At 45.3% G+C, this 26,542-nt stretch overlaps 1 protein-coding gene across 3 annotated transcripts; it reads right to left on the bottom strand.

Annotated features, from left to right (window-relative positions):
• Positions 1–440: 440 nt before the first annotated feature.
• On the bottom strand, positions 441–24,557 carry LOC109871692 (dynamin-3-like). 3 transcript variants are annotated; one of them, XM_020462657.2, is made up of 21 exons: positions 24,105–24,557; positions 23,481–23,779; positions 21,363–21,436; positions 21,146–21,295; positions 20,762–20,965; positions 20,506–20,604; positions 19,060–19,220; positions 18,764–18,906; positions 18,518–18,653; positions 18,351–18,418; positions 18,086–18,224; positions 17,876–17,962; positions 17,448–17,518; positions 17,192–17,252; positions 13,612–13,725; positions 9,135–9,244; positions 8,763–8,877; positions 5,942–6,118; positions 5,448–5,674; positions 5,038–5,220; positions 441–2,248 (listed from the first exon to the last, which is right to left on the bottom strand). In XM_020462657.2, exons 2-21 carry the CDS (start codon positions 23,639–23,641, stop codon positions 2,203–2,205), a joined length of 2,526 nt encoding a protein of 841 aa, XP_020318246.1. In that variant the 5' UTR covers positions 23,642–23,779; positions 24,105–24,557; the 3' UTR covers positions 441–2,202. The 3 variants fall into 3 exon arrangements, with proteins under 3 accessions (XP_020318246.1, XP_031663047.1, XP_031663046.1); XM_031807187.1 differs by having other exon boundaries at positions 441–2,245; XM_031807186.1 differs by having other exon boundaries at positions 441–1,251.
• Between the last annotated feature and the right edge of the window lie 1,985 nt (positions 24,558–26,542).

Genomic DNA, 26,542 nt, shown 5'->3' with positions numbered 1-26,542 from the left:
ATGTCATTGACCACCTCGTGCCATGATTAGATGGTGACAAAACGTACCAATAGAAGTTCTTTAAAACAATAAAAAGGTCATTTACCAACATTGCTGAAAATAGATGTATAGCTTTCTGGAATTAAACTTCAATTGTAGGCCTGCAGTTAGTTATGGCTATCCAGCGCCATCTCTGGAGGAATATGTATTCTGTTCCTGAGTGTATCATCATGGATTATGGGTAAGGTGATCGCCTAATACAAGAACCACACCACAATATAAATTGTTGATTCAATTAATACAAACCCGCCGTCTTAGTACGATGTGCAGTGCAGTCAAGGTCCTTTGAAAGAATTTAACAACTTGTATATTCAGCTACTGTTTATAGTTATAGAGGGGCTAAGGGGTTGGCATGCAAGGGGTTAGAAATGTATTTTGAAGAGAAACACTATGAACAAATGGAAAGTGAGAGGGGAGAGAGTTTATTTTAGAGAGATAGACACACAAATAAAATAACCACCGTTGTTGCAACTCAATTCCCCAATTACTCCTTAGGTCTATCTATACCCTCCTACAGGCAAGATATCTTCATACCGTTCGTTGATGTTCTGCTTGATATTGTATTATTTCCTCTACCAATAGCGTTGGCAAGACAGACTTGTAAAATCATGCCATTGAAGTGGTCTAATTTCCAGATCTAATTTCCAGATAAAGAAGTAGAGTGAGATGCTACTAGAGACACGAGAGTGCTAGATTGTAACAAGGTCATTATAGTCAACCGTTCTCAATCATACCTATGTTTGTATGTGTATATACACACACACACACACACACACACACACACACACACACACACACACACACACAGCAGAAAACAGTTTCAAAAGAGGACAGGCCCACATACACAATAACATACTGACAGAGAACACTTTAGACAAATCCACCTTAAGCTCTGGCACAGCGGCTGACTGGACTCAGGACTGGGGAAGGAGGGGGGGGGGGGGATGAAGAGGTGGTGAGTGAGAGGAGAAAAGGTTTTACACATAGAGAGAGAGTTCTGAAGTGACCTGTGATCTGTCAGGAACCTGGGAGGGCTTCAACCCAACCCGAAGAAAAGGCTAAATGGAACATGTCACCATGTTCTCAGTCATACAGGGATATGTGTATCCCCATAATTGTGGTAGGCGAAGTAATATCGGTGAACTTGTGTCTGTCTGTCTTTGTGTTGGGAATAGCCTCCCTCCATCTTTCCAGCCAGCCTCTGAGTTTGAGCTTTAGAAAAAAAAAGAAGGCGTGAGGAAGATGACCACCGATACAGCAGATACAGGCATACCAGACTCCATTGACAGGGTTAAGTGCATTTATTGCGGCGGTTGTGTGTGAAACAATACACTGTTGGTACTGGTCCTCAGCCTTGTTATATGTGTATCGGCTGCTGCGGCTGCTACTACAACACAGGAACAAAAATCACACAACGTTCCAACATCAAATTACTCTCAAGGGTCTTGATTTATTAACAGCTTGGACCATGAAAACAAATCAAACTTAAAAACAGCAACAAACGTGCAGACAGACAATACATGCACACGGGGTTGACACAGGCACACTTACACTCTCTCACACACACCCTTTCGTCTCTTAGAGAAGAACACCTAGGCAAAAACATACAGAGAGGGGGTGTTGTACAATGTGTAATATATAATACTAAAACGAACTTGGCATATATATATATATAGGCCAATTTTTCCACCTCCCACATACACACAAGTACGTGCAGCAAAAGCAGCCTATGTGCCATGCCGCATTTGGAATGGGTAGGGCAGTGCCACTGCTGAGCATAGATATGTAGAGAAGCAGCAGCTGGGGTGGAGGGGTTCTACGCAGGTTGTGTTCTAGTTAAGGGAGATGGAAGTTCTAGGGTCTGGAACCCAGTCGGAACTGAATCTGCTAAGAAAACCTGGACCACAGGCGAGCACAAGCGCACATAGAGATATATACACACCACAAGACAAGCACCATACTGTACATAAATACATGGACATTGATCGTCACTTGGCCTGAGGTCAGAGGGCAAAGGGTTCAATGTCTGCACTGGGGTGGGACGGGGGGTAAAGACCAAGGAGAGAGAGATAGAGGGGCTTGGGGAGGATAGGGGAAGGATGATCACTGGAGGATGAGCTAGGAGATGAACACTAGTCCCATTAGAGATGGCAAGCTCCTTGCTTATGATGGGGGAATATTTCTTGTTGGAGAAGGAGGGGGTCGCCTACTGGTGGAGAGGAAGGGAGGGTGGGAGGGCAGTAGGGTTTAGAGGCCAAAGGATGACAGAAAGGGAGAGCGGGAAGAGTGAGAGGAGGGAGGAAGAGTGAGAGGAGGGAGGAAGAGTGAAGGAAGAGGGAGAGAGAGGGAAGAGAAGCAGATAGTTTAAGATGGGTTAAAAAACAGGCAATCACATTACTTTTAACTTTAATTTTAAAAAATACATTCAGTTGTGTATATTCCTTCCGTTTATTTTATTTTAGGATTTTATTTGTCATTGCTTAAAGTCATCATCTCATCTCTGCTCAGGCAGAAGCAGCCAGCCAACCAGACAACCATCTAACGTTATCTCTGTGCTCCCCATTGAACGAGTCATTCTATTTAGCAAGGCTAGTAGTAGCTAGCTGGCAGACAAAATAATTGTACTAGTTCGTCAATGTAGATAAGGCATACTTTCAAGGCTGCTTATTACCAACTACTAAAACTATCCATCGGGTAGAGCTACCTCACAAGCTGTCTCTATCCCTCTCGTCGTTATGTTGCGTCATTCCTCTCTCATGCAGAAAGAACAGGTGCAATGGATTAGGGTCATTGTAACTAATTACCACGTTTCTGCGCTGAACTAAGTTGAATATTTGCCTAACTTCCAAAATCAGCCCGGCGTCCCACATAGTTGTTGACTTAATTTCTCATGGAAGATTTGATTTCTCTCTAGAGAAACGTCAGGTTGAACTCATAAAACAAAACAAAAATGGAATTCAAGTAACTTAACTGACGTCGGTCAATTCATTGTTTAATAACCAGGAAAATTTAGCATTGTCGTTAATCACTCAGCACGAAGAGAAACACTTTAGCTTGTGGACTCTTCCTTGTTTCATTAACCACAAACCACTGGAATGTGTTTTACTTGAACTAATAACCCTTCAAATATTCCGCTTAAGATAATGGAACGTCTACACATGATGTTGGGAACTGAGTCAGGTTAGCTATATGGTCAGGAAAAACTCAGGGTTACCCCTGGTTATGGGTACCAAATTGTTCAGTGTCTCCATGTCCATATACACTGCTCAAAAAAATAAAGGGAACACTAAAATAACACATCGGAGATCTGAATGAATGAAATATTCGTATTAAATACTTTTTTCTTTACACAGTTGAATGTGCTGACAACAAAATCACACAAAAATTATCAATGGGAATCAAATTTATCAACCCATGGAGGTTGGATTTGGAGTCACACTCAAACTGAAAGTGGAAAACCACACTACAGGCTGATCCAACTTTGATGTAATGTCCTTAAAACAAGTAAAAAATTAGGCTCAGTAGTGTGTGTGGCCTCCACGTGCCTGTATGACCTCCCTACAACGCCTGGGCATGCTCATGATGAGGTTGCGGATGGTCTCCTGAGGGATCTCCTCCCAGACCTGGAGTAAAGCATCCGCCAACTCCTGGACAGTCTGTGGTGCAACGTGGCGTTGGTGGATGGAGCGAGACATGATGTCCCAGATGTGCTCAATTGGATTCAGGTCTGGGGAACGGGCGGGCCAGTCCATAGCATCAATGCCTTCCTCTTGCAGGAACTGCTGACACACTCCAGCCACATGAGGTCTAGCATTGTCTTGCATTAGGAGGAACCCAGGGCCAACCGCACCAGCATATGGTATCACAAGGGGTCTGAGGATCTCATCTCGGTACCTAATGGCAGTCAGGCTACCTCTGGCGAGCACATGGAGGGCTGTGCGGCCCCCCAAAGAAATGCCACCCCACACCATGACTGACCCACCGCCAAACCGGTCATGCTGGACGATGTTGCAGGCAGCAGAATGTTCTCCACGGCTACTCCAGAATCTGTCACGTCTGTCACATGTGCTCAGTGTGAACCTGCTTTCATCTGAAGAGCACAGGGCGCCAGTGGCGAATTTGCCAATCTTGGTGTTCTCTGGAAAATGCCAAACGTCCTGCACTGTGTTGGGCTGTAAGTACAACCCCCACCTGTGGACGTCGGGCCCTCATACCACCCTCATGGAGTCTGTTTCTGACCGTTTGAGCAGACACATGCACATTTGTGGCCTGCTGGAGGTCATTTTGCAGGGCTCTGGCAGTGCTCCTCCTGCTCTTCCTTGCACAAAGGCGGAGGTAGCGGTCCTGCTGCTGGGTTGTTGCCCTTCCACGGCCTCCTCCACGTCTCCTGATGTACTGGCCTGTCTCCTGTTAGCGCCTCCATGCTCTGGACACTACGCTGACAGACACAGCAAACCTTCTTGCCACAGCTCGCAATGATGTGCCATCCTGGATGAGCTGCACTACCTGAGCCACTTGTGTGGGTTGTAGACTCCGTCTCATGCTACCACTAGAGTGAAAGCACCGCCAGCATTCAAAAGTGACCAAAACATCAGCCAGGAAACATAGGAACTGAGAAGTGGTCTGTGGTCACCACCTGCAGAACCACTCCTTTATTGGGGGTGTCTTGCTAATTGCCTATAATTTCCACCTGCTGTCTATTCCATTTGCACAACAGCATGTGAAATTTATTGTCAATCAGTGTTGCTTCCTAAGTGGACAGTTTGATTTCACAGAATTGTGATTGACTTGGAGTTACATTGTGTTGTTTAAGTGTTCCCTTTATTCTTTTGAGCAGTGTACATCAGACCTTTTTATCAAAAGGTCAAAGCAACTTAGTGAGTACACACATTTTTTGTGTGTGATCCCTGTGGGAATTGAACCCACGATCTTAGCACGCTCACACCAACTGAGCTACACAGGAGCATATAGGCATAAAGTAGGATACCCTGGCCTCACCTGGGGATGTTGGGAGGGGCCCGGTTGGGGCGGCTGGGGATCTGGGGGCTGTCAGCACTGTTGTTGAAGGGCCCCAGGGGTCCTGGGCGGTTAGGAGGGTGTGGAGCCCCTCGCCCTCCTCCGGGACTAGGGCGTTGGCCTGATGACATCCTCCTGGAACCAGTGGGGCTGGTTGGAGGAGACCTGGGGGGGAGGGGCCATCAGTACCCTTTCATGCATGACATATTCTTGACATCACATAGATAAGACTGCAACAATCTCCAAGTAAAATAAAAATGAATGACAGTCTTCAAACACGGTTCTCCTGCTCGCCAACCCAACATCTTCACCTGTCGACCAATAGTTGACTCCATTACATTACACTTAGATATCTAGGGAAGTCATTATCCATGGAGTACCAGGATGCCTACCTGTTTCCGCCTCCACCGCGCCAGTCGTTCACGGGCGGGGGCATGGGGGTGGAGATGGTGGTGGTGGAGATGTCTCCTATGATGGCCAGGGCCTCCTTCAGGGACTGGTGGGTCCTGAGGACCTCGTCCCTCCTCTGGACCTGCTCCTGGGACTCATCCATCAGGGCACCCTGGTCCTCGGCCGAGTACAGCTGGGCCAGCAGCTCCGCGTTGATGAAGTCCTTCACCTGGTGGCGGGGGAGAGAGTTGATGGATCAATCAATCATTCAAATTATTTGATAAAAGCTCTTTTTTTACCATGGTTGTCACACAGTGTTATACAGGAACCTGTTTGAGTTAGCTTGCCTGGCACAACGGAACCAATGGAATCACGTGAAAAGTTGCACACCAGCCAGGCCCAAGCGAAAGCTGAAAGTATTTGTAAAAAAAACACCAACTACTATTTGAACCCATGCCCGATACCATTCCGCCAGCGTGGAGCAGAGGTCCCTTACATTACTAATCATGAGGTGCATGATGGTCTTGGGCATGAGGTCACGGATGCACTTGTTGACGATGGCCATGTAGGAGTCGACCAGGTTCCGGATGGTTTCCACTTTCCGCTCCAGCTGAGGGTCCATGGAGAAGTTGTCCTGGGACGAGGACGATGCGCCGCCTCCCTCACTTTCCACCTGGAGGAAGAGAGCTTCAAGTTAACATACCTGTATTTAGTGACACAGATCTTGTGGCTTGCATCTTTAGATGTAGAAAACTCATGTGCACATCAAATGACAAAATAATAAATTGTATTTGTAAAGCGCTTTTCATTACACATGGGAATCACAAAGCTCTGTACATCATCAGCAACAACCTTAAGAAAGGCTTTAAAAAAAATAAAAACTTTTAGCAAAAATGAGTCACTATAACAGTAGCATAAATGCATGCCAGTCTCTCGTGGTTCAAAGTGGAAGAGAGATTGACATCATCACCAATTGTTTTTCTAAGAAGTGTTGACAAGCTGAATGCACCGAGGTGTCTGTTTAAACTACTAGAACACAGCTCGGACACCCATGCATACCCCACAAGACATGTCATCAAAGGTTTCTTCACAATCCTCAACTCCAGAACAGACTATGGGAGGCGCACAGTACTACATACAGCCATGACTACATGGAACTCTTTTCCACATCAGATAACTGATGCAAGCAGTAGAATCAGATATATATATATATATATATATACAGTGCCTTGCGAAAGTATTCGGCCCCCTTGAACTTTGCGACCTTTTGACACATTTCAGGCTTCAAACAAAGATATAAAACTGTATTTTTTTGTGAAGAATCAACAACAAGTGGGACACAATCATGAAGTGGAACGACATTTATTGGATATTTCAAACTTTTTTAACAAATCAAAAATTTAAAAATTGGGCGTGCAAAATTATTCAGCCCCCTTAAGTTAATACTTTGTAGCGCCACCTTTTGCTGCGATTACAGCTGTAAGTCGCTTGGGGTATGTCTCTCTCAGTTTTGCACATCGAGAGACTGAATTTCTTTTCCATTCCTCCTTGCAAAACAGCTCGAGCTCAGTGAGGTTGGATGGAGAGCATTTGTGAACAGCAGTTTTCAGTTCTTTCCACAGATTCTCGATTGGATTCAGGTCTGGACTTTCACTTGGCCATTCTAACACCTGGATATGTTTATTTTTGAACCATTCCATTGTAGATTTTGCTTTATGTTTTGGATCATTGTCTTGTTGGAAGACAAATCTCCGTCCCAGTCTCAGGTCTTTTGCAGACTCCATCAGGTTTTCTTCCAGAATGGTCCTGTATTTGGCTCCATCCATCTTCCCATCAATTTTAACCATCTTCCCTGTCCCTGCTGAAGAAAATCAGGCCCAAACCATGATGCTGCCACCACCATGTTTGACAGTGGGGATGGTGTGGTCAGGGTGATGAGCTGTGTTGCTTTTACGCCAAACGTTAAGCCAAACGCCAAACGTTTTGCATTGTTGCCAAAAAGTTCAATTTTGGTTTCATCTGACCAGAGCACCTTCTTCCACATGTTTGGTGTGTCTCCCAGGTGGCTTGTGGCAAACTTTAAACGACACTTTTTATGGCTATCTTTAAGAAATGGCTTTCTTCTTGCCACTCTTCCATAAAGGCCAGATTTGTGCAATATACGACTGATTGTTGTCCTATGGACAGAGTCTCCCACCTCAGCTGTAGATCGCTGCAGTTCATCCAGAGTGATCATGGGCCTCTTGGCTGCATCTCTGATCAGTCTTCTCCTTGTATGAGCTGAAGGTTTAGAGGGACGGCCAGGTCTCGGTAGATTTGCAGTGGTCTGATACTCCTTCCATTTCCATATTATCGCTTGCACAGTGCTCCTTGGGATGTTTAAAGCTTGGGAAATCTTTTTGTATCCAAATCCGGCTTTAAACTTCTTCACAACAGTATCTCGAACCTGCCTGGTGTGTTCCTTGTTCTTCATGATGCTCTCTGCGCTTTTAACGGACCTCTGAGACTATCACAGTGCAGGTGCATTTATACGGAGACTTGATTACACACAGGTGGATTGTATTTATCATCATTAGTCATTTAGGTCAACAATGGATCATTCAGAGATCCTCACTGAACTTCTGGAGAGAGTTTGCTGCACTGAAAGTAAAGGGGCTGAATAATTTTGCACGCCCAATTTTTCAGTTTTTGATTTGTTAAAAAAGTTTGAAATATCCAATAAATGTCGTTCCACTTCATGATTGTGTCCCACTTGTTGTTGATTCTTCACAAAAAAATACAGTTTTATATCTTTATGTTTGAAGCCTGAAATGTGGCAAAAGGTCGCAAAGTTCAAGGGGGCCGAATACTTTCGCAAGGCACTGTATATAAAAACAGGTAAAAATACACCTTATGGAACAGCGGAGACTATGGGGGACCCTTAAATAAATACAAATATCAAATAGCATATCAACAAGGTGTCGCCTACATCTATTGTGGCCCGCTACACCCTCTTCACAGTTACCTCAAACTTCACTGAGACAGAGAGGATGGAAAAAGGGAAAATAAAGTGATATGATGGACGACATAACAGAAGTGCAACATGGGAAGGGAGTGAAGGGTAGTCATGGGTTAATAGGGAACAGGATAAACAGGGCAGATGAGGTGGACAATAAGTTGCAGTGACTAATATGCAGTGACACCACGGTAAGTGGTCACAGTGGTGGGGCACCAGGGTTGGGGGTCAATTTCATTTCAATTCAGCCATTTCGGTTTACTTTCCTGAACTGAAATGGAATTGACCCCCAACCCTGGTGGCCAGTGCAGTGGTCACTCACATTAGAAGACCTTTCGGGGTAGACTCCAGCGCGCAAGAGAGAAGCCCTCCAACTGTCCACCTCGTCCTGAGTGTCACAGGCCAGCTCCAGGAAACGATTGTCCTTGTACACATTCCTGTCAGACCACAACACACGGGAGGGGAAGAGGAAGTTCGTTATGCTTCCGGGTCATTTTAGGGCCACGTGGCAGGCTCATCAATTCAAATAAAAAAGAAGAAAACGAGCCCAACGAGACTATCTGGTTTCTGTCTCCCTCTACAGTATGTATCGTTATTATTAAAACTAGTGGTACTAAAGTAGGAATATTTTAAGTAGAAGTGGTGCCATAATATTACAAGTAATGTTAAGATGTGTCTTGTCTGGTTTCCTGACCTTTGTTCTGTGTTGAAGATGGCAAAGGCATGCTTGCTGGACATGAACCCCTTCTCCACGTCACGCACCTTCAAGTTGTCCAGAGGGAGCATGTATTTCTTTTCCTTCTCCTGAGATACAAACAGAAAGGGACAGAAAGGGTACCATCAGCAGTTTTTTACAATATAAACAAGCAACTGCAAAGAACCATGTTAGGGAAATGTTTACTTCATTTCTGATTACTATCTGATCTCTGTGTGTCATATTATGTTTATTTTTCAGCTTGATTTTTAAAATCAACAGGTTGGCTTAGTCGGGCGATGATCCAGGGAGAAAGGGAGAGAAGGGGAATGTGGAAAGATGAGTAGGGAGAAGGAGGTGAAGTTGGGGGAGCACAGGGGAGAGGGTGGGGGGAGCACAGAGGTGGAGATGGAGTGGAGTGGGAGGAAGAATGAGAGTGGGCGGCAGAGCGGGGCAGGGAAGGGGAGACGACATGTGAAGTCATTAGCGTGTGGGTCGTTCTCCACGGTACGTTTGAAAAGGGAGGGAGAGCTGGGGCTGGAGGAAACGTTCTGGCTACGATAAAGAGGAGAAATACAGATGTGGAGAAACACAGGGGACTCCGGGGAATGCACTGTGGTGTGCATTTGAATGCATGGACGTCGGATCAAGCAGAGGTCTGCTGGTCAGGATAACACTGAGCATGACATGGGTTTTAAATCGTGAGTACAAAGAGTTGATAGAGAGTCAAATTCACTGTAAAACTCTCCATCACACACACACTCCATCAAACCTCGCCATCTCATTTCTTCCCCCTCTCTCTCCATTATCCCTCCCCCTCTTATTTCTTCAATATTTCTACTTTCCAGAGGCCCACTTCCTGCCTGATTTTCCAGGGAGTGAGGGAGAAAGAGAGCGAGGAGATTAAATGACAGCCTGGCGTTAAGACTCGACATCTGGTACTGCTTAACAGCACAGAGACACGGAGTGCAAGAGAAGGAGAGAAGAACTTCCAGAGCGGAGTTAAGAAAGAGAGGGAGACCTGAAGAAGAAACAAAGTGAAGGATTCCCGAAAAGTGGTTCAACAGAGGTGTCCATGTGTGACCCCCTGCAGAGCGATGGTAGGTTCTCACTAGGATTGTAGGGTCTCACTAGGATTGTAGGGTCTCACTAGGTATGAAACGAGAAAAGAACCATTGCAGACTTCTCTCGGTTGTATTCCCCAAGGGGTCACTCCAACCCATATATGGTCACACGTGTCCCTCCCTCTTCCTCCATCTCTCCCTCTTTTTCCTTCCCTCTCTCCTTTTTTTTTTTACAATATCCCCTCCCTGAGTGCTCAGCCAGTCTGTCCCGGTCGGTCGTCTGAGTGAATGTGCCACGTCAAGCCTGGATACTCTGCAAGGCCGGCATGACCCAAACGGACAGTGACGGGAACGACACCCAGAAACACAACAGACAAACGACAGAGAGGGGGAGAAGAGGCGACACAGACGGGTGAAATGAAAATAGGTTTTGGGGTTTGAGAGGGGGGGGGGGGGATCCCTACTTCTTGATGCCAAAATGGAGGAAGGAAGACAAAGATCAGCAAACGTTACGGCCTACGGAATGGCAGAGAGTCAATGTCTTTTGGGGCCTAAGACAGACTGTCCGGCTCCGTCCTCCCAGTGTTCAGACTACCTGTTCATTGTCATACTGGTGTACAGTAGTCTGCACATTGGTTAGACTGGGCAGGGAGCACTTCTCATCCATTTGGGGAAACACTGGCTTTCAAAAGGAGGTTTCATAGTGGGTTTGATCATCTACACTCCACCACCGACCATCTTCCACTGCCGTTTGCTCATCTCTTTGCTTTGTATTCTGCTCTGTGTCGGGTATCGGTTCCTACTTTGTACTTTTTGAATGTTCTGACTGCATTTAAGACTTATTTTACCTTCGTGGAATAAATGTACATCATTGGTTTCAAAGAAAGAAGAAAAAAAAGACCTATATAAAGTTAAAAAGTCAGTCAGATCTCAGACCAATGTGTTCTAATGTCCTTGAAACAGTCGGTTTACTAAATGTACGGTATAAACAGCAATAGAAGTGTGTCGGCTCTTGGATCTTTACACAAAGAATCCAGACCCGATTCTGATGCAGTAGATGGGGAGAGGGAGGACCATAGGCTCAAACAGTCATGCAAAGTGGTCAATCCATCCATCAAGTCCTGTTTCAAATGCAAAACACATCCTTCCAGTATTTCATTGGCGTTAGGTTGGGAGGTAACAGTAACAATGTTGCCTAAAGATACAGTCAAAGTCAAGAGATGGAATATGATAATAGTATCATTTAACTCTGTGCTCAAACTTTTGTGTGGCAGTTGGTCTTCATACTGTCCAGTGTGAATAAGCAGCAAAAATATTATTTCACTGATATAATAAACCAACTAGAGAGGCCTAGTGGTTTGGTAGTTTAGTGGGGCTAGTGGATGATGCTGTTAAAAGGATGTATAAGGGTTATTATGTATGTAAGGTTATGTTACAGTAAATTACTGTATTGGGAGTTGTGTACTGTATAGGGAATACTATTTGATTGGGTAGGGAGGCTACTGTAGGATTAGCAATGGTGTTGGGAACACGGTTACTGTAATATTAGGGTGGCTGTGGAATTGTATTGGTGATAGATGGTTTGGATAACGAAGGGCTATTGGGTTCAGAAACAGAGAGGGAGGAATATTGCCATTTAATAGGTTATTTCTCCCTGAAACATTGGAGGCTGATGTTTGGATTACAAATGTGTGATTTTCCTGCCAAGAATGTGTGCAGTTTCAGAGAAACTGCCAACTGCACCGAGAAAGAGAAGGGGGGAGGGGGTCAGAGAGAGAGAGAATAAATAAATATACACTAAGACGCCCAAGGAAATTTGGAAAAATGCTTTGGTTGAATGCAGTGGTGCGATTAGTTGTACATTAAATATTACAAAAGTAATGTGTTACTTTACAATATTACTTTGTGGAAAGTAACGCATTACTTTATCATGTACTTCCATGAAACAAATCTAAAAATCTCCCCGTTTGACTGACTGTCAGAGGGAGGGAGCATGGCGAGCGCACTACCAAAAATAGCTATTTACTAACTCAGGTTTATCTCTAGTTTCTCCTTTCAGCTGTGGCGCTGCTTTCCTGTGCTAGTCTACAAGTCCTGCTTAATTAGCCATATATAAAATGTAAGCCAAACATCTGCACAGATTTCTTATCTTTTCACTCAAAATCTCTCTCGAGCCGCCAGTTCTGGTTATAGACCGCACGTAAAGGGACCCATAGAGATGTACAGAGGGCACATTTACCACTAGATGTGAAAGCCCTCTATGGGCTTTGCTATCACAGAAGCGATCAATGGCAAAGATCAGAGGTGCGTACTCTACATTTCTATGGACAGCAGCTGTTATGACATTTCTCCAAAACGGCCTTCCTCCGCTCGCTCAAGAACTAAAACGAGGAAACAAGTCGGGATTGGATCATGGAGACACGCGTCTGGTGGAGACATGATGCTGAAAGTCTTGACAAAATAACTGTAATAACGTTACCCAGCCGTTACTCATGAAAGTAATCCGATTACACAACGTGTTACTTTTGTAACAGATTACCCCTAACACTGGTTGAAAGGTCAGAGATTCGTAAAACAACTACTTTAATAGTCAACGCGACATGAGGATGTCTACGATCCATCGAGTTACCGTTTTGAATTATTACTCGTCGAATGATGTGTCATAGAGCCGATGTATGTAGTCGCATGTGTGTGTGTGAGCAGTGGTTTTCTTTGGGATGGTTCCAATTGTGCAAAAGAAAACCAAATGCCTTAACTCCCAGCGCAGCGAGGAGAGGTGGAGAGACAGAAAGAAGAGGGGGGGGGGGTGGGAGACAGACAAAGAGAGAGCGATTTCTGTCCAGTGAATTTAGCTGTGTATCGACCACGTACTGTATATAGAGACGATTTAAACCATGTGTTCTGCTTGTTACCCGTGTGATGTCATCTGCTGACCAGTGCATGGATTGGCTGACTCCGGGAGTTGCTGTGTGTCTGCCTGTCTACACTTGCTGTGCAGAACATCCTGGAACCTGTACAGCAGGCACAGACAGGCAGACAGACACCAGCCCGTCAAGCTATGAATGACAACATCCAGCCAATCAACGAGCACCCTGCATCGCAAGGGGAAGAGCAACGTCACTGAAGAGCCAATGTGGAACCACCGTTGAGTTGTGATTTAGTGGGTAGTCAGAAGGTATGGTTTATATTATGTCCTCTACAAAGATAACGAACAAAATACTTATCACTTGGGAATCACTTGTATATTTTACCATTTGTTGACCTGCCCACCCTTCTGCCAAGCTTTAAACAGAAAGGAGGGCTGTATATCAGGGGAATAGGTGTTCCAATCCACCATCACCTGAAGTCTAGCCAAAACTACATCAGACTGACTGTACTAACTCACCCTGAAGAGGGTCAACTAACTCACTCACCTCATCATCCTTGAACCAGGACAGACTCTCAGCGGTCAGGACAAACCAGTATTCCTTAGCCCCGCCTTTAATTATACTGATGTTGTTGATGGTCAGCCAGCCCTTACGGATTACCTGTAGAGAGAGCAGGGGGCAGAGGTTAGAGGTCAGGGGATGAAAGATGGGGTCATAGTTGTGGTGGGTTGTGTAATTGCCAGGAAGTAGGAGAGTTTAAAAAAATAATAATAATAATTAAAAAGGTACTGAAGAGTTGTCATGTCCACAAGGATGCATCATCTACTGTACCTAATCCTACTTCAATCATAGTCAGTCAAACCTGGCCAGCTAGTCTACTGCATGTACACGAACCGATGTGCACAAAAGTGACATATGAATAATAAAATGCAAATGAGAAAGTGTGTTGTGTGAGAACTCCAAGTTAATTGATATTGAAAGCGTGTATCTTTGTGAATAAACCACAGGTTGGCATTTATTGTCATAAATCTTGCCCTGGAGGCAGCTCTGTAGTGGTCACTAGCTGGCACAGCCACAAATCTGATTTTAAACCTAACCACACTGCTAACCCAAATGCCTAACCCTAAAACAAAAAGCACAGATTTGTTTTAATGAATTTTTACGATATAGCCAGCTGGCCAAACTAGCGGAAATTGCCTCCAGGGCAAGATTCATGACAATAAACATCAACCTGCAAATAAACCAAACCATAATTTATATTCAGTGATAGCCTCCAGGCACTATGTTGAAAGTTACAAACAGAGGTCTGTGTCACAGCGTTAAAGAAGTGTCCATCGTGTTATTAGTGCTTCATAACATTCCCCAAACAAACAATATTAGCATTATAGCACTATAGCATTAGAGGTACATCAGTGTTTGTGTTAGGTGTGTTAACTAGCCGGTACACACACACAACAAGCCAGTGGCAGTCAAAGGATTGAGTGATATTAAGTTAGGTGTCTCGGATGGCCTAGAACCACTAAGGGGGGGGGGGGGGGGTCTTATTTTTGTTCAGTCCTGGTACAAATCAAATATTTTTTTCTACACCATTTATAGTGGGAGGCTGACTGACAGGTAACCCCCCCCTGTGGTCAAAGGGATGAGGGAGTGTCGTAACGTAAACGGTTGCTCTTACAATCAGGCCTGAGGCGGGAGGAGAGGAGGCCTGAAACAGGAAGGAAGTGGGCCGTTAAAACACCTAAGGCACCACGTCGGGATACAATCTCATGAATGGAACCTACCACACTGGGCTCAAATACATCATGGTAAATACTTTCTACGGGGTGCTTCATTTAGCTTGGAGCTTATGCTTTTGGGACTATTCTACTGGTCCCATTGTATAGCAGGCAAACTAAATCAATGCAGATCGAGCATTTGAATGTATTCGACATGTATTTGACTGACCCAGAACCCGTGTAAAGTAGCTAACTAACAGCCATAGCAGTTGAGTGGGTTCAAGTTGGCACTTCACACTTGTACCCGTACATGGGTTGAAAAATGGCAGATTTGGGCACTGATAAGCGCATAAATTGGAACACAGTAACATGCTATAAACGATGCCAGAGCTCAAAGCTCAGCGCTGTATGGGTTTTGATCCAACACAAAACGGAACCTGCCAACTCCCACTCCTAAGGACACATCCAACTTACTGATGTTGACTCTGTTTTTTTTGTGTTTTTTTTTAAAGTAACTTGACATTGTTGGTTTCTGCCTAACAGCTTTTCTGGAATAAAAACAAAGTAATGTTCCCTAGTTATTTAACTTTAACTGGGATTGTTTCTATGCCACTATAAGTAGCCCTTTACACTCGTACCTCTATACGGGTTGAAAATGGCAGGTTTGTGCACTGACAAGCGCATACATTGGAATGCAGTGGGTGTACAGTAACATGCTGTACATGACGGTGAAGCTCAGGCCTCACGGGGCTGTATGGATTTTGACCGAAATCCGTTCTGATATCCAGCACCACAAGAAGTTGCCCCCGGATCCCTCCTACTAATTGGGAATCTTTGTTGTCTGAGTGAGGAAATGCTGTAAATGAAGACGGCCGAGTGTTTTGAAGGATGAGACGCCGTACGAGCACGCCAAACACCTGCGAGTCCAAATGTGCACGTCACATTTTCATATCATAAAACAAAGTCATACACAGTGTCAACATTTATGACCAATAGGTCTGATGTACAGATACAACGTGACATGGCGTCATGCCCTGGGTTGTTCGGAACAGAATGTCTGTCTATTGTGGGGGGAAAAAAATCACAGCGGAACACGGACCTGAATGCACCCTTCCTACGCACACCAAAATTACAATCCGTTTCTCTGAATTGCCCTGTGAATGCCTAACACTGTAATAACAGATTTTATAACTTAGCTAGTCATGTTGGCAATGGAACAAGCCTTCAAATGATGCAGACCTGACCTAGATTGCTATGTATAATGGGCCTTTTTTTGGATTGCGCAAACAACTCCAGTCATTGTGTGATGGCAGGGATGCAGGGCTGTGTTCAAAGCTAAACAAGTGTGCTTCCTGAACGGCACAGCTAGGAGAGCTGCAAAAAGCACATTCTAGTTAAAGAAGCTTCTGTGAGTCATAAAAGTGTATTGAAATGACTTAGGAACTGTGTCCACCTTGGAGACACCCGTTAGTTCTTTCACTCAAACCCTCGTAATTTTTCCCCAGTTACTGAATTCATCCAGAGTATTTTTACGTTTCGTTATCAACAAATGCTGCAAAAGTACAGTAAATGTAAAATGCACATAAAATCAAGAGTGTAATTGTTTGGAATCAGTCTTCTGAACTGTTGTGCCCTCAACTTTGTTCAAATAATTTCCCCAGAATCTCCAAACTGTTCCCTTTCATTCGCTACCATGCGTATGCTTGTCAAATATATTTTATAAGAATCATTTTGATTTATCCCTATCCATATAGGCTAATTCCCAGGAGTGTAAAGGGTTAAAGCTTGAGACGTGGAAAAAGCTTTAAAAACATTCAACTCAGGGTGGCCACAAGAGGGAGCCACACAGTGGCCAGTAGAGTAAATAGAGACAGCAGGCAAAGCCCAACCCCAACCCCAACGAGTGATACTCACCAACCAGGCCAGACGCCCAAAACAAGGCTGCTCAGACTCTCACTAAGGGTTTGGGATGAAATGCATGGGGGGCACCTTGATGACATAGAAGGGGTTTAAACATAGTGATAAAAGGTAAATAAAACTTAAAACATCCATTTGTTTTGAACACACACACACACACACACACACACACACACCATAATAATAATAAAGTGTCACCATCCAACTGAAAAAGACAAAGGCAATCAAAAGGTCCCCCAAAATCAACATGAAATGTTTAAAAAAATAATACAACAAAGGCAATAACGTACGTAGAATGTACAGGAGTATACATACGGTGTGCAAAATTAATGACACAAAGGAACCAGGAAGCATTCGAGTCGCTGTCCCTATGGCCCCATCTCCTCCTATATGGCCTGCAGCCCACTGTTGGGAGTGTGGGCGACCTTTGGCCTTTTGTTCTGGAGCACGTGCATGCGTGTGTGTGGCATTTCAGATCCTCCTCTATGTCTCACCTGGCTGACCTGGCTCGCAGCGCTGCTCTGCTTGTTACTCTGCTTGCTGCTCTGCTGTGCACTACGAAGCAGAGGAAGCAGAGACAGAAACAGACAGCGATAGGAAAGTAAGCACAGAGAGAAACAGACAAGGGACGGAGAGGTCCGTACGGTATTATCTGCAGGTATTCAGCATCTATGCCCCCCCCCCCCCCCCCATCTCCACTTTGTAATAACATTAGCAGGCCAATAAAGGCAGGCCTGGTCAGTAATTTACTTAGCAAAGCCTATGAAGTCCTCGTGGTTAGTGTTGATGTACGAGAGCTGGACATCGATTAGCAGCAAGACCTGCAATTGAAAACAGAAAGATTTGGTCAATAATACATGGAAGCTTCATTTACAGTGTAGTCACTAGCCCCTGGGTCAATAAGTCTACTGTTTACATAACCATGTGTGCATTTTTACTGTGTGTGTGTGGGTGGTGTTGGTTCTTCTATCCTTGTGGGGACCTAAAATCCCCAAAATGTCCCCACAAGGATAGTAAAACAATGAAAATTCTCCCACGTGGGGACATTTACCACATCCCCATGAGGACAAAAGGCTATTTTAAGCTTAGGGATATAATTAGGGTCAGGGTTATGTTTAGGGTTAGATTTTGAATGGAAATTCATTTTAGAAGAACATAATGTGTGTGTAGGTTGTTACCTGGTCCTTTGCCCTGCTCTCTCTGTCTCGGATGTGTGAGGTCACAATTCTCTCGGTTTCCTCACGCAGTCTGGGGAAGCAATCCAACTGAAAACACACATCGCATCCCATCACGGCACATCGCAGGAAATAATATCATTTAAAAACGCACCACGTTTTTGAATTCTAAAAAGGATACCAGAATGAGGATTGATTGACTGAAAAGGTTACCTTGTTGGTACACTGGCGCACGGTGTTGATCAGCTCCTGAATGACCATGTCCACACACTTGATACACGGCTCCTTGATCTTCACTATCTGCTTCTTCACGATGGCCTCAAATGCCATGTCTGGAGTGAACAGGCCAGTCCTGCGGAGAGAGAGAGAGAGAGAGGGGGAGAAAGAGGAGTAGAGAACAGTCAGGAAAGGAGATGTGTAGGAGGAAGAAGAGGATCGTTGAAGGTGGTAGGAGAGAGGTAAACAGGAAAACACCCACCTGATACCGTGGATGTTCTTGATGGCGTAGCTGATCTCCCGCCGCATCTCCTTGTCATCACACTCCATCTGGCAGCGAGAGCGAGAAAGGGAGAGCGATTGAGAATGAGAGTGTTTTCTAGCCAAGCACCAAAATGAAACAAGACGTGCATCAGTCAGCTAGCTAACCTTCACCAGCTCGAAGGGGAATCGCTCGTGGAAGATGCGGTTGATCTTGGCTCCACCAGAGAGCTCTACAGTATCCACTTGGTCCCCAGAGCCCTCGATACGCTTCTCAAAGTCCACTGAGAACTGCTGCACCATCCTACACACACACACACAAAATCAAAATTGCAATTTCAGTTGATTTGCTGAATTGAGAAGAAATTGACCCCAACCCTGATTGTGAAACGTATTTCTTTCTGAAGGACTCACTGCAGCAGTTGCTTGGTCTTCCGTCCCGGGTCATCAGGGCGGTATCCTCGGTACTCCTCGGCCTCCTTGTCCAGAGACAGCAGCTGGGTCTGCAGCTTGCTACGGAACGCTGGCAGCGTGTCACGGATGTGGTTGGTCAGTTGCTATGGAAACACAACACAAAATGTACCCTAAATGTAACGTTGCTAAGCAAGCCTATTATGCTGGCTTTGGGACGCATAGCACAGATGTAATAACAGTAACTGAGTCTCTCCTACAGGTTAACTGGTCAGTCTACAGTCAGTCCGTTAGCCTACCTGGTTGAGGACTTTCTGCAGGCAAGGGGTGCCCATCTTTTCGGCCATGTGTCTGTAGGCCGGGTGAGTCAGGAAGAACTTCCTCTCAGCAGCCATAGCCATCTTGATGTCCTTCTTCCCATCAATGTCCTTCTGACTGCGGTTCACCACTCCAATGTAACCTGGCAACACACAGATGGACAGGGTGAAACCACTCCAATGTAACCTGGCAACACACACACAGATGGACAGGGTGAAACCATTCCAATGTAACCTGGCAACACACACACAGATGGACAGGGTGAAACCACTCCAATGTAACCTGGCAACACACACACAGATGGACAGGGTGAAACCACTCCAATGTAACCTGGCAACACACACACAGATGGACAGGGTGAAACCACTCCAATATAACCTGGCAACACACACAGATGGACAGGGTGAAACCACTCCAATATAACCTGGCAACACACACAGATGGACAGGGTGAAACCACTCCAATGTAACCTGGCAACACACACAGATGGACAGGGTGAAACCACTCCAATGTAACCTGGCAACACACACACAGATGGACAGGGTGAAACCACTCCAATGTAACCTGGCAACACACACACAGATGGACAGGGTGAAACCACTCCAATGTAACCTGGCAACACACACAGATGGACAGGGTGAAACCACTCCAATATAACCTGGCAACACACACAGATGGACAGGGTGAAACCACTCCAATGTAACCTGGCAACACACACAGATGGACAGGGTGAAACCACTCCAATGTAACCTGGCAACACACACACAGATGGACAGGGTGAAACCACTCCAATGTAACCTGGCAACACACACACAGATGGACAGGGTGAAACCACTCCAACGTAACCTGGCAACACACACACAGATGGACAGGGTGAAACCACTCCAATGTAACCTGGCAACACACACACAGATGGACAGGGTGAAACCACTCCAATGTAACCTGGCAACACACACACAGATGGACAGGGTGAAACCACTCCAATGTAACCTGGCAACACACACACAGATGGACAGGGTGAAACCACTCCAATGTAACCTGGCAACACACACAGATGGACAGGGTGAAACCACTCCATTATAACCTGGCAACAAACACAGATGGACAGGGTGAAACCACTCCAATATAACCTGGCAACACACACACACACACACACAGAAGGACAGGGTGAAACCACTCCAATATAACCTGGCAACACATACAGATGGACAGGGTGAAACCACTCCAATATAAACACAGACAAATGGTCGGAGGGATGAGGGAAAAAACATGACTGGGATGGAACCAAAATAAAATGTACTCGCGGAGGATAGAACAGAAAAGCTGGTACCAAAGACAACCAAAGTAGATTGGTTGGACATAAAGATGGAAAAAGACAAAAGAGAGAGATATTGGTAGAAAGAGTGAGTAATAGACAGATGTCCCACCTCTCCTCAGGGGCAGCAGCTTGTTCTCCAGGACCTCCCTGGCATCTGTTCCCTCATCCATCAGGTCCAGCTTGGTGATCACTCCTATGGTCCGCTGGCCTGGAGGTCAAAGGGTAAGGGGCAAAAGGCAGTGGCAGGCCAGTCACAACACAAAGGCTACGTTCCAGGCGGACTTGATTGCAGACGCCTTGCGAGAGCTCAACGCCTGGATAGGTAACCCCATCATATGACAGAGCAATAATGATCAACGTCTTACCCTGGGGGTCGACGTCTTTGGCCAGTTTGAGGGCGTCGGAGTTGGCCAGGTCAGAGTTGGCCGGGGTGACAGCCAGGATGAGACAGCTCTCCCTGCAGATGAACTGCATGATCATGTCTCTGATCTGCTGCTCAATGTCCACTGGCTGGTCCCCCACCGGCACCTTGGTGATGCCTGGCAGGTCGATCAGGGTCAGGTTCAGCACTGCAGGCAGAGGGAGAGGAGAGAGGACACATGTCATGGTGAATATTACCTAACACACAGGAGGGTGAGGACAACAGCCCACAATGAACAATACACAACTGTTCAGCAGTGCAGGAGGTAGAGGGACAGAGATGAGAGATGGAAGAGAGAGAGAGTAGTTAAGGGGTTGTGCATGTCTACCATGTGGGGAGTAGACGCGCAGGTTGATGGGGACGGGAGAGATGCCCTTATTGGCCCCGGTAATGCGGTCAGTCTCTGCCTCAATCTCCTGGCGAACCTCGTCAAAATCTGTGAACTTCTTCCCTTTGCAGTGCAAAAACTCTGCCCATTCTGTGAAGAAAAAGGCAAATATTAGATTCCAAATGTGTGTGCGGGTGTGTGTGTGTTTGTGTGTTACCTGCATTGGCGCTGATAAGCTGCAGGACAAGAGGCCTGCGGGTGACGATCCCAGAGCCTCGGGGCAGGAAGTCCCTGCAGACAGATAGCCAATCAGGACAGATACACAGAGAGGAGGTGGGGTTGAATTTAACCTTGCATTCCAGGAGCGAATGAGACAATAAGATGGTGTCTGGCTATGTGAGACTATGTTGACGGTGACAGTGATGGTGTTGCACTGTAGGAGTCTGAGGCCTACAGCAGCCACTGACTGCTATAGTGTACGACGACTCACACATACTGAACACACACAACCACACAATGTAGAATTAAATCACAGCACACAACCAAATGGAATCTCTTCTTACTAACAGAAGATATTAGGAATGCAAAAGAAAATATCTGAAAATGTCATCAGGCTCTTACAACATTTAGTCCAGTTTACCCTCAGAGCCCCGAGTACAACTCGATCCCCTTAATGCTGCTGATCAAATTAAATAGTCCTAAAAAAAATGTTATCAATTCTGACCTAGTACAAGAAGTCAACATGAACAGCTGCACAGTGGCAAGTAGCAGAGCACTCCGTTAATGAATGATGACTTTAGTACATACCAGTCTGATACCAGGCGAGAGAGTGCATGTGTGTGTCTATTTTACCAGGCAGGTCAGTTAAGAACAAACTCTTATTAACAATGATGGCCTGGCAAGTGTGTGTGTGTGTGTGTGTGTGTGTGTGTGTGTGTGTGTGTGTGTGTGTGTGTTGACCTTGGGCAGCATCGGGTGGAGGTGCTAGCTGGTGGCGCTGATATTCAGCAGTCTCAGTCACACACACAGGCTTGCAGTGTGTGGCCTCCAGATTGCTGGCCTGACAAAAACGAGGGCAAAGCAACTGGCTAGGTACTGCTCTGTTTCAGCTGTCCTCGGCAGCCTACCTGTTTGGAGAAAGAGGTGCTTCCTGTACCCTGGACTGCCATGCATACAGGCACCTTTGAACTGTTTGGATCCTTTTTTTTGTCCATTTGATTGGTGGATTCAAATAAAGTATTTAAAGTGTGTGTGTGTCTACATGCATGTTTAAGGTCCTTGTCATCTAGTTGTCTAAGTGAATAAACACATATTGACATTGAGACCTCTTATCTATGGGCTAGCAGGAAATATGAGTCAGACACCGGCTGTCCATTCGGCAAGCAGTGTGGGTGGGGGAGCCAACCCTGGACAGCAGGACCATTACTCAGCTGGATCCCAGGTCTCAGGGGTGGCTGGCTGGGCCTTGACTGATGCTGCTGCCAACAACCCTGCAGCTAACAACCCTGCACTTCTTCTATCTAGACCTGGGTCATATTCTCTAGGCACAAAACAGAAGAAAACAGACTGAAATAGAGAGGGACTGTGAACCTTGGTCAATAAGAAACAACTTTTTCTTACCATTGCAAAATGTTTTGCTACATTGTGCACTAATTAATATGACCCTGGAGATTAGTAGGAAACCTTCTATACCGAACCTCAATTGCCAGTCTTCACCATTCACATGGCTGTAAAATATTTGAAGGTATATGCAATCTTTCTGAACCCATACCCTCCTGTCCATATCTAATGGTATCTGTTTTATGTACCAACATTGCCATTATGCCATAATTGCCATAATGTACCACTAAATCCCACAGCGCAGAAAATCTAATGGAAGCTCTTCTTTGTGATTGACAGCAGAACGGATTTGATCATATTAAATGTATTAAGAGTGTTGCCTGGTGTTAATGTATATATCCAGGCTGTACAAGTCATTTCCTTACCTATTTTACTGGGGGACATTTTACATTTCAATGAGTTTAAGCAAATGGTTCAAAGCAAATGCTTAGATTTCAGGGACTGAAACAGGCTAAATGGGGCTGGCTGATTGGGCTGGAGTCTCGAGTGGTTATCGGCTCCCTTTTTCATAAAGCCGGCTATTAAATAGTAATGCGCGTTAAAAAATAAGATGGAGACGAGCTCTTGCCTCAAAGAAGATCGGGACGCCACAGACGTTTCGAAAAACGAACCGTGACGGGGATGGACCCGACATCCCCGACCCCATGCTTAACACGAGATAGTATTATTTATTGCCCTATAGTGATGAATTTGTGTTTGGATGCTGCTCCTTTACCTGCCAACGAAGTTCTCCAACACGGAGCTCTTGCCAGCGCTCTGTCCGCCGACTACCGCGATCTGTGGCAGGTCAAGATTGCAGCTCTGACCGATGCCGCTGAAAGCGTCCTGAAGCTTGTTGACCAACGGGATCAAGTCCTCCATCCCCCGGTTACCCATGGTGCTAGCGGGCGTGAGAGGCTCAAACTGAGAGAGGAGGAATTGGGCGGTTATATCTTTAGTCCAGTGCTACCGTGCTTGTTGATGTAGTTGTCATCCAGACGCACATTGCCCCAAGCAAAGCAAGGGTTGATTCGACTGCGAGAGAGAGAGAGAGAGGGAAAGAGAGCAGTCAGAGTAGGATTGCGCAGTCGCTCGCCACCAACACCGTGCACACACACCATTTTCTTCAAGGGCATTTGGGTAATGAAATCCTTGATAAAACCCTACTCTCAAAGCACAGAATATAAAACCGTGCATGGAATTGTAGACAGTCTAATCCCATAGGTTTGGAATGACCTACCCACACCAAATGATTCGCGTTGCATCGAACCATGATGCGTTTTGCTTACAGGCAACACGTTTACAATAAATACATCACAGCATTCATTCTATTCTTTATCTATAGCCATTTGTCATTTACCCTTTCTCAAGGATTCCTTGGCGTTTGAAGAACAGGCAGATCCAATCCAAAAACCTGATCCATACGCAATTATAGCCTACAAGCAACGCCACCTGCTGTAACTGAGCATCGGTTTAATGTGAATATCCTGTGGTATATAATTATGTTTTGGTAGCGTTGTTATGCACGGATGGACTTCAAAGCCTCATTACGAGCGAACACAAATTCGCCTCTATAACGGATTAATCATATTTATTTTACGCAACCGCGATAATTGCGATGCTCGCCGCGCCTGGTGATAAGATTGACATAATGAGGTGCCCAATGACAGAAATGGAGTTGTGGTCGCGGCACACAAACGCGGCGCGGTAGGCCTATAGGCAGAGCGCACACCGGTTAGGCAAAACAAACCCGCCCCCTGTTTACGTCGTGCCAGTTTTTCCGTCGTGACTCACGACTGCGAATCACCTCACTGAGCATGATTGGTTGGGTGCACTTCATCAATCCCCTGCAGTGAGACAAAAAATTACATTTCGAATATTTGAGGCTGAAGGACACTGACATTCATGTTCAACTCAGCCCCCCCCCTTTCCATCACGGCCTCTTCTATCGTGTATGCATAGATAATGTATTTTGTTAGATGGCAAAGTATTCTGTTCCATAGCAGGTGGCCAGTATAGTGGTCACCACAGTCAGTTTGTAGGCTAGTGCTAGGCTACTGTAGGCCATAGGGATGTCTGGAGAAGGAAGTCATGCAGAGAGGACAAGGCACAGCCTGCCTATTTTAACCTCACCAGGCCAACATCTGTGTTAGATAAAAGCCATTTTGTTTCTTCCATTCATTATAACAATAGCTATACCCTGCATTTGCATGCTCATTAAACATCAGCATTAGAATCTGTTGCTAAATGTGATTTGGCATTAGGCCTACCAATTGTCTTTCAAATTGTAGTTGTCGCATGCTTTGTAAACAACAGGTGTAGACTAACAGTGAAATTCTTACTTACGGATCCTTTTCCAACAATGCAGAGTTAAAGATAAAAATATATATCTATAAATAGTAACACAAGGAATAAATACACAGTGAATAATGAATAACAATGAGTAAAAATAACATGGCTATATACATGGAGGACCAGTACCGAGTCGATGTGCAGGGGTACCAGGTAATTGAGGTAGCTATGTAGATACACAGTACCAGTCAAGGTAGTTACGTGGAATGCATTTCAATTAACAGGTGTGCCTTGTTAAAAGTACATTTTTGGAATGTCTTTCCTTCTTATTGCACTTGAGCCAATCAGTTGTGTTGTGACAAGGTATGGGTGGTATACACAATATAGCCCTAATTGGTAAAAGACCAAGTCCATATTATGGCAAGAACAGCTCAAATAAACAAAGAGAAACGACAGTCCATCATTAATTTAAGACATGAAGGTCAGGTAATGTGAAAAATTTCAATAACTTTGAACGTTTATTCAAGTGCAGTCAAAATAACCCATCAAGAACTATGATGAAACTGGCTCTCATGAGGACCGCCACAGGAAAGGAAGACCCAGAGTTACCTCTGCTGCAGAGGATACATTCATTAGAGTTACCTTCACATCAGATTACAGCCCAAATAAATGTATCACAGAGTTCAAGTAACAGACACATCTCAACATCAACTGTTCAGAGGAGACTGTGGGAATCAGGCCTTCATGGTCGAATTGCTGCAAAGAAAGCACTACTAAAGGACACCAATAAGAAGAAGAGACTTGTTTGGGCCAAGAAACACGAGCAATGGACATTAGACCAGTGAAAATCTTTCCTTTGGTCTGATGAGCCCAAATTTGAGATCTTTGGTTCCAACCGCTGTGTCTTTGTGAGATGCAGAGTAGGTGAAGGGAGGATTGGTTCCGACCTGTAAGCCTGGAGGAGGAGGTGTGATCGTGTGGGGGTGCTTTGCTGGTGACACTGTCAGTGATTTATTTAGAATTCAAGAAACACTTAATCAGCACGGCTACCACAGCATTCTGCAGCGATATGCCATCCCATCTGGTTTGCGATTAGTGGGACAATCTTTTTTTTTTAACAGGACAATGACCCAACATATCTCCAGAATGTGTAAGGGCTATTTGACCAAGAAGGAGTGTGATGGAGTGCTGCATCAGATGACCTGGCCTCCATAATCACCTGACCTCAACCCAATTGAGATGGTATGGATGAGTTGGACCACAGAGTGAAGGAAAAGCAGCCAAAAAGTGCTCAGCATGTGTGGGAACTCCTTCAAGAAGGTTGGAAAAGCATTCCAGGTGAAGCTGGTTGAGAGAATGGCAAGAGTGTGCAAAGCTGTCATCAAGGCTAACACCATACCCAAACCGGGTGTGCGTGTGCGTCCGCAAACGCCATTGTGCGCAAAACTATTTTGTCCCCCCCACACCAAAAGCGATCACAAAACGCTGGTTGAAATATCAAAACAA

This window comes from Oncorhynchus kisutch, linkage group LG27 (assembly GCF_002021735.2).
Source record: "Oncorhynchus kisutch isolate 150728-3 linkage group LG27, Okis_V2, whole genome shotgun sequence".
NCBI lineage: Eukaryota > Metazoa > Chordata > Actinopteri > Salmoniformes > Salmonidae > Oncorhynchus > Oncorhynchus kisutch.
This window is presented reverse-complemented; position numbering and strand designations above follow the sequence as displayed.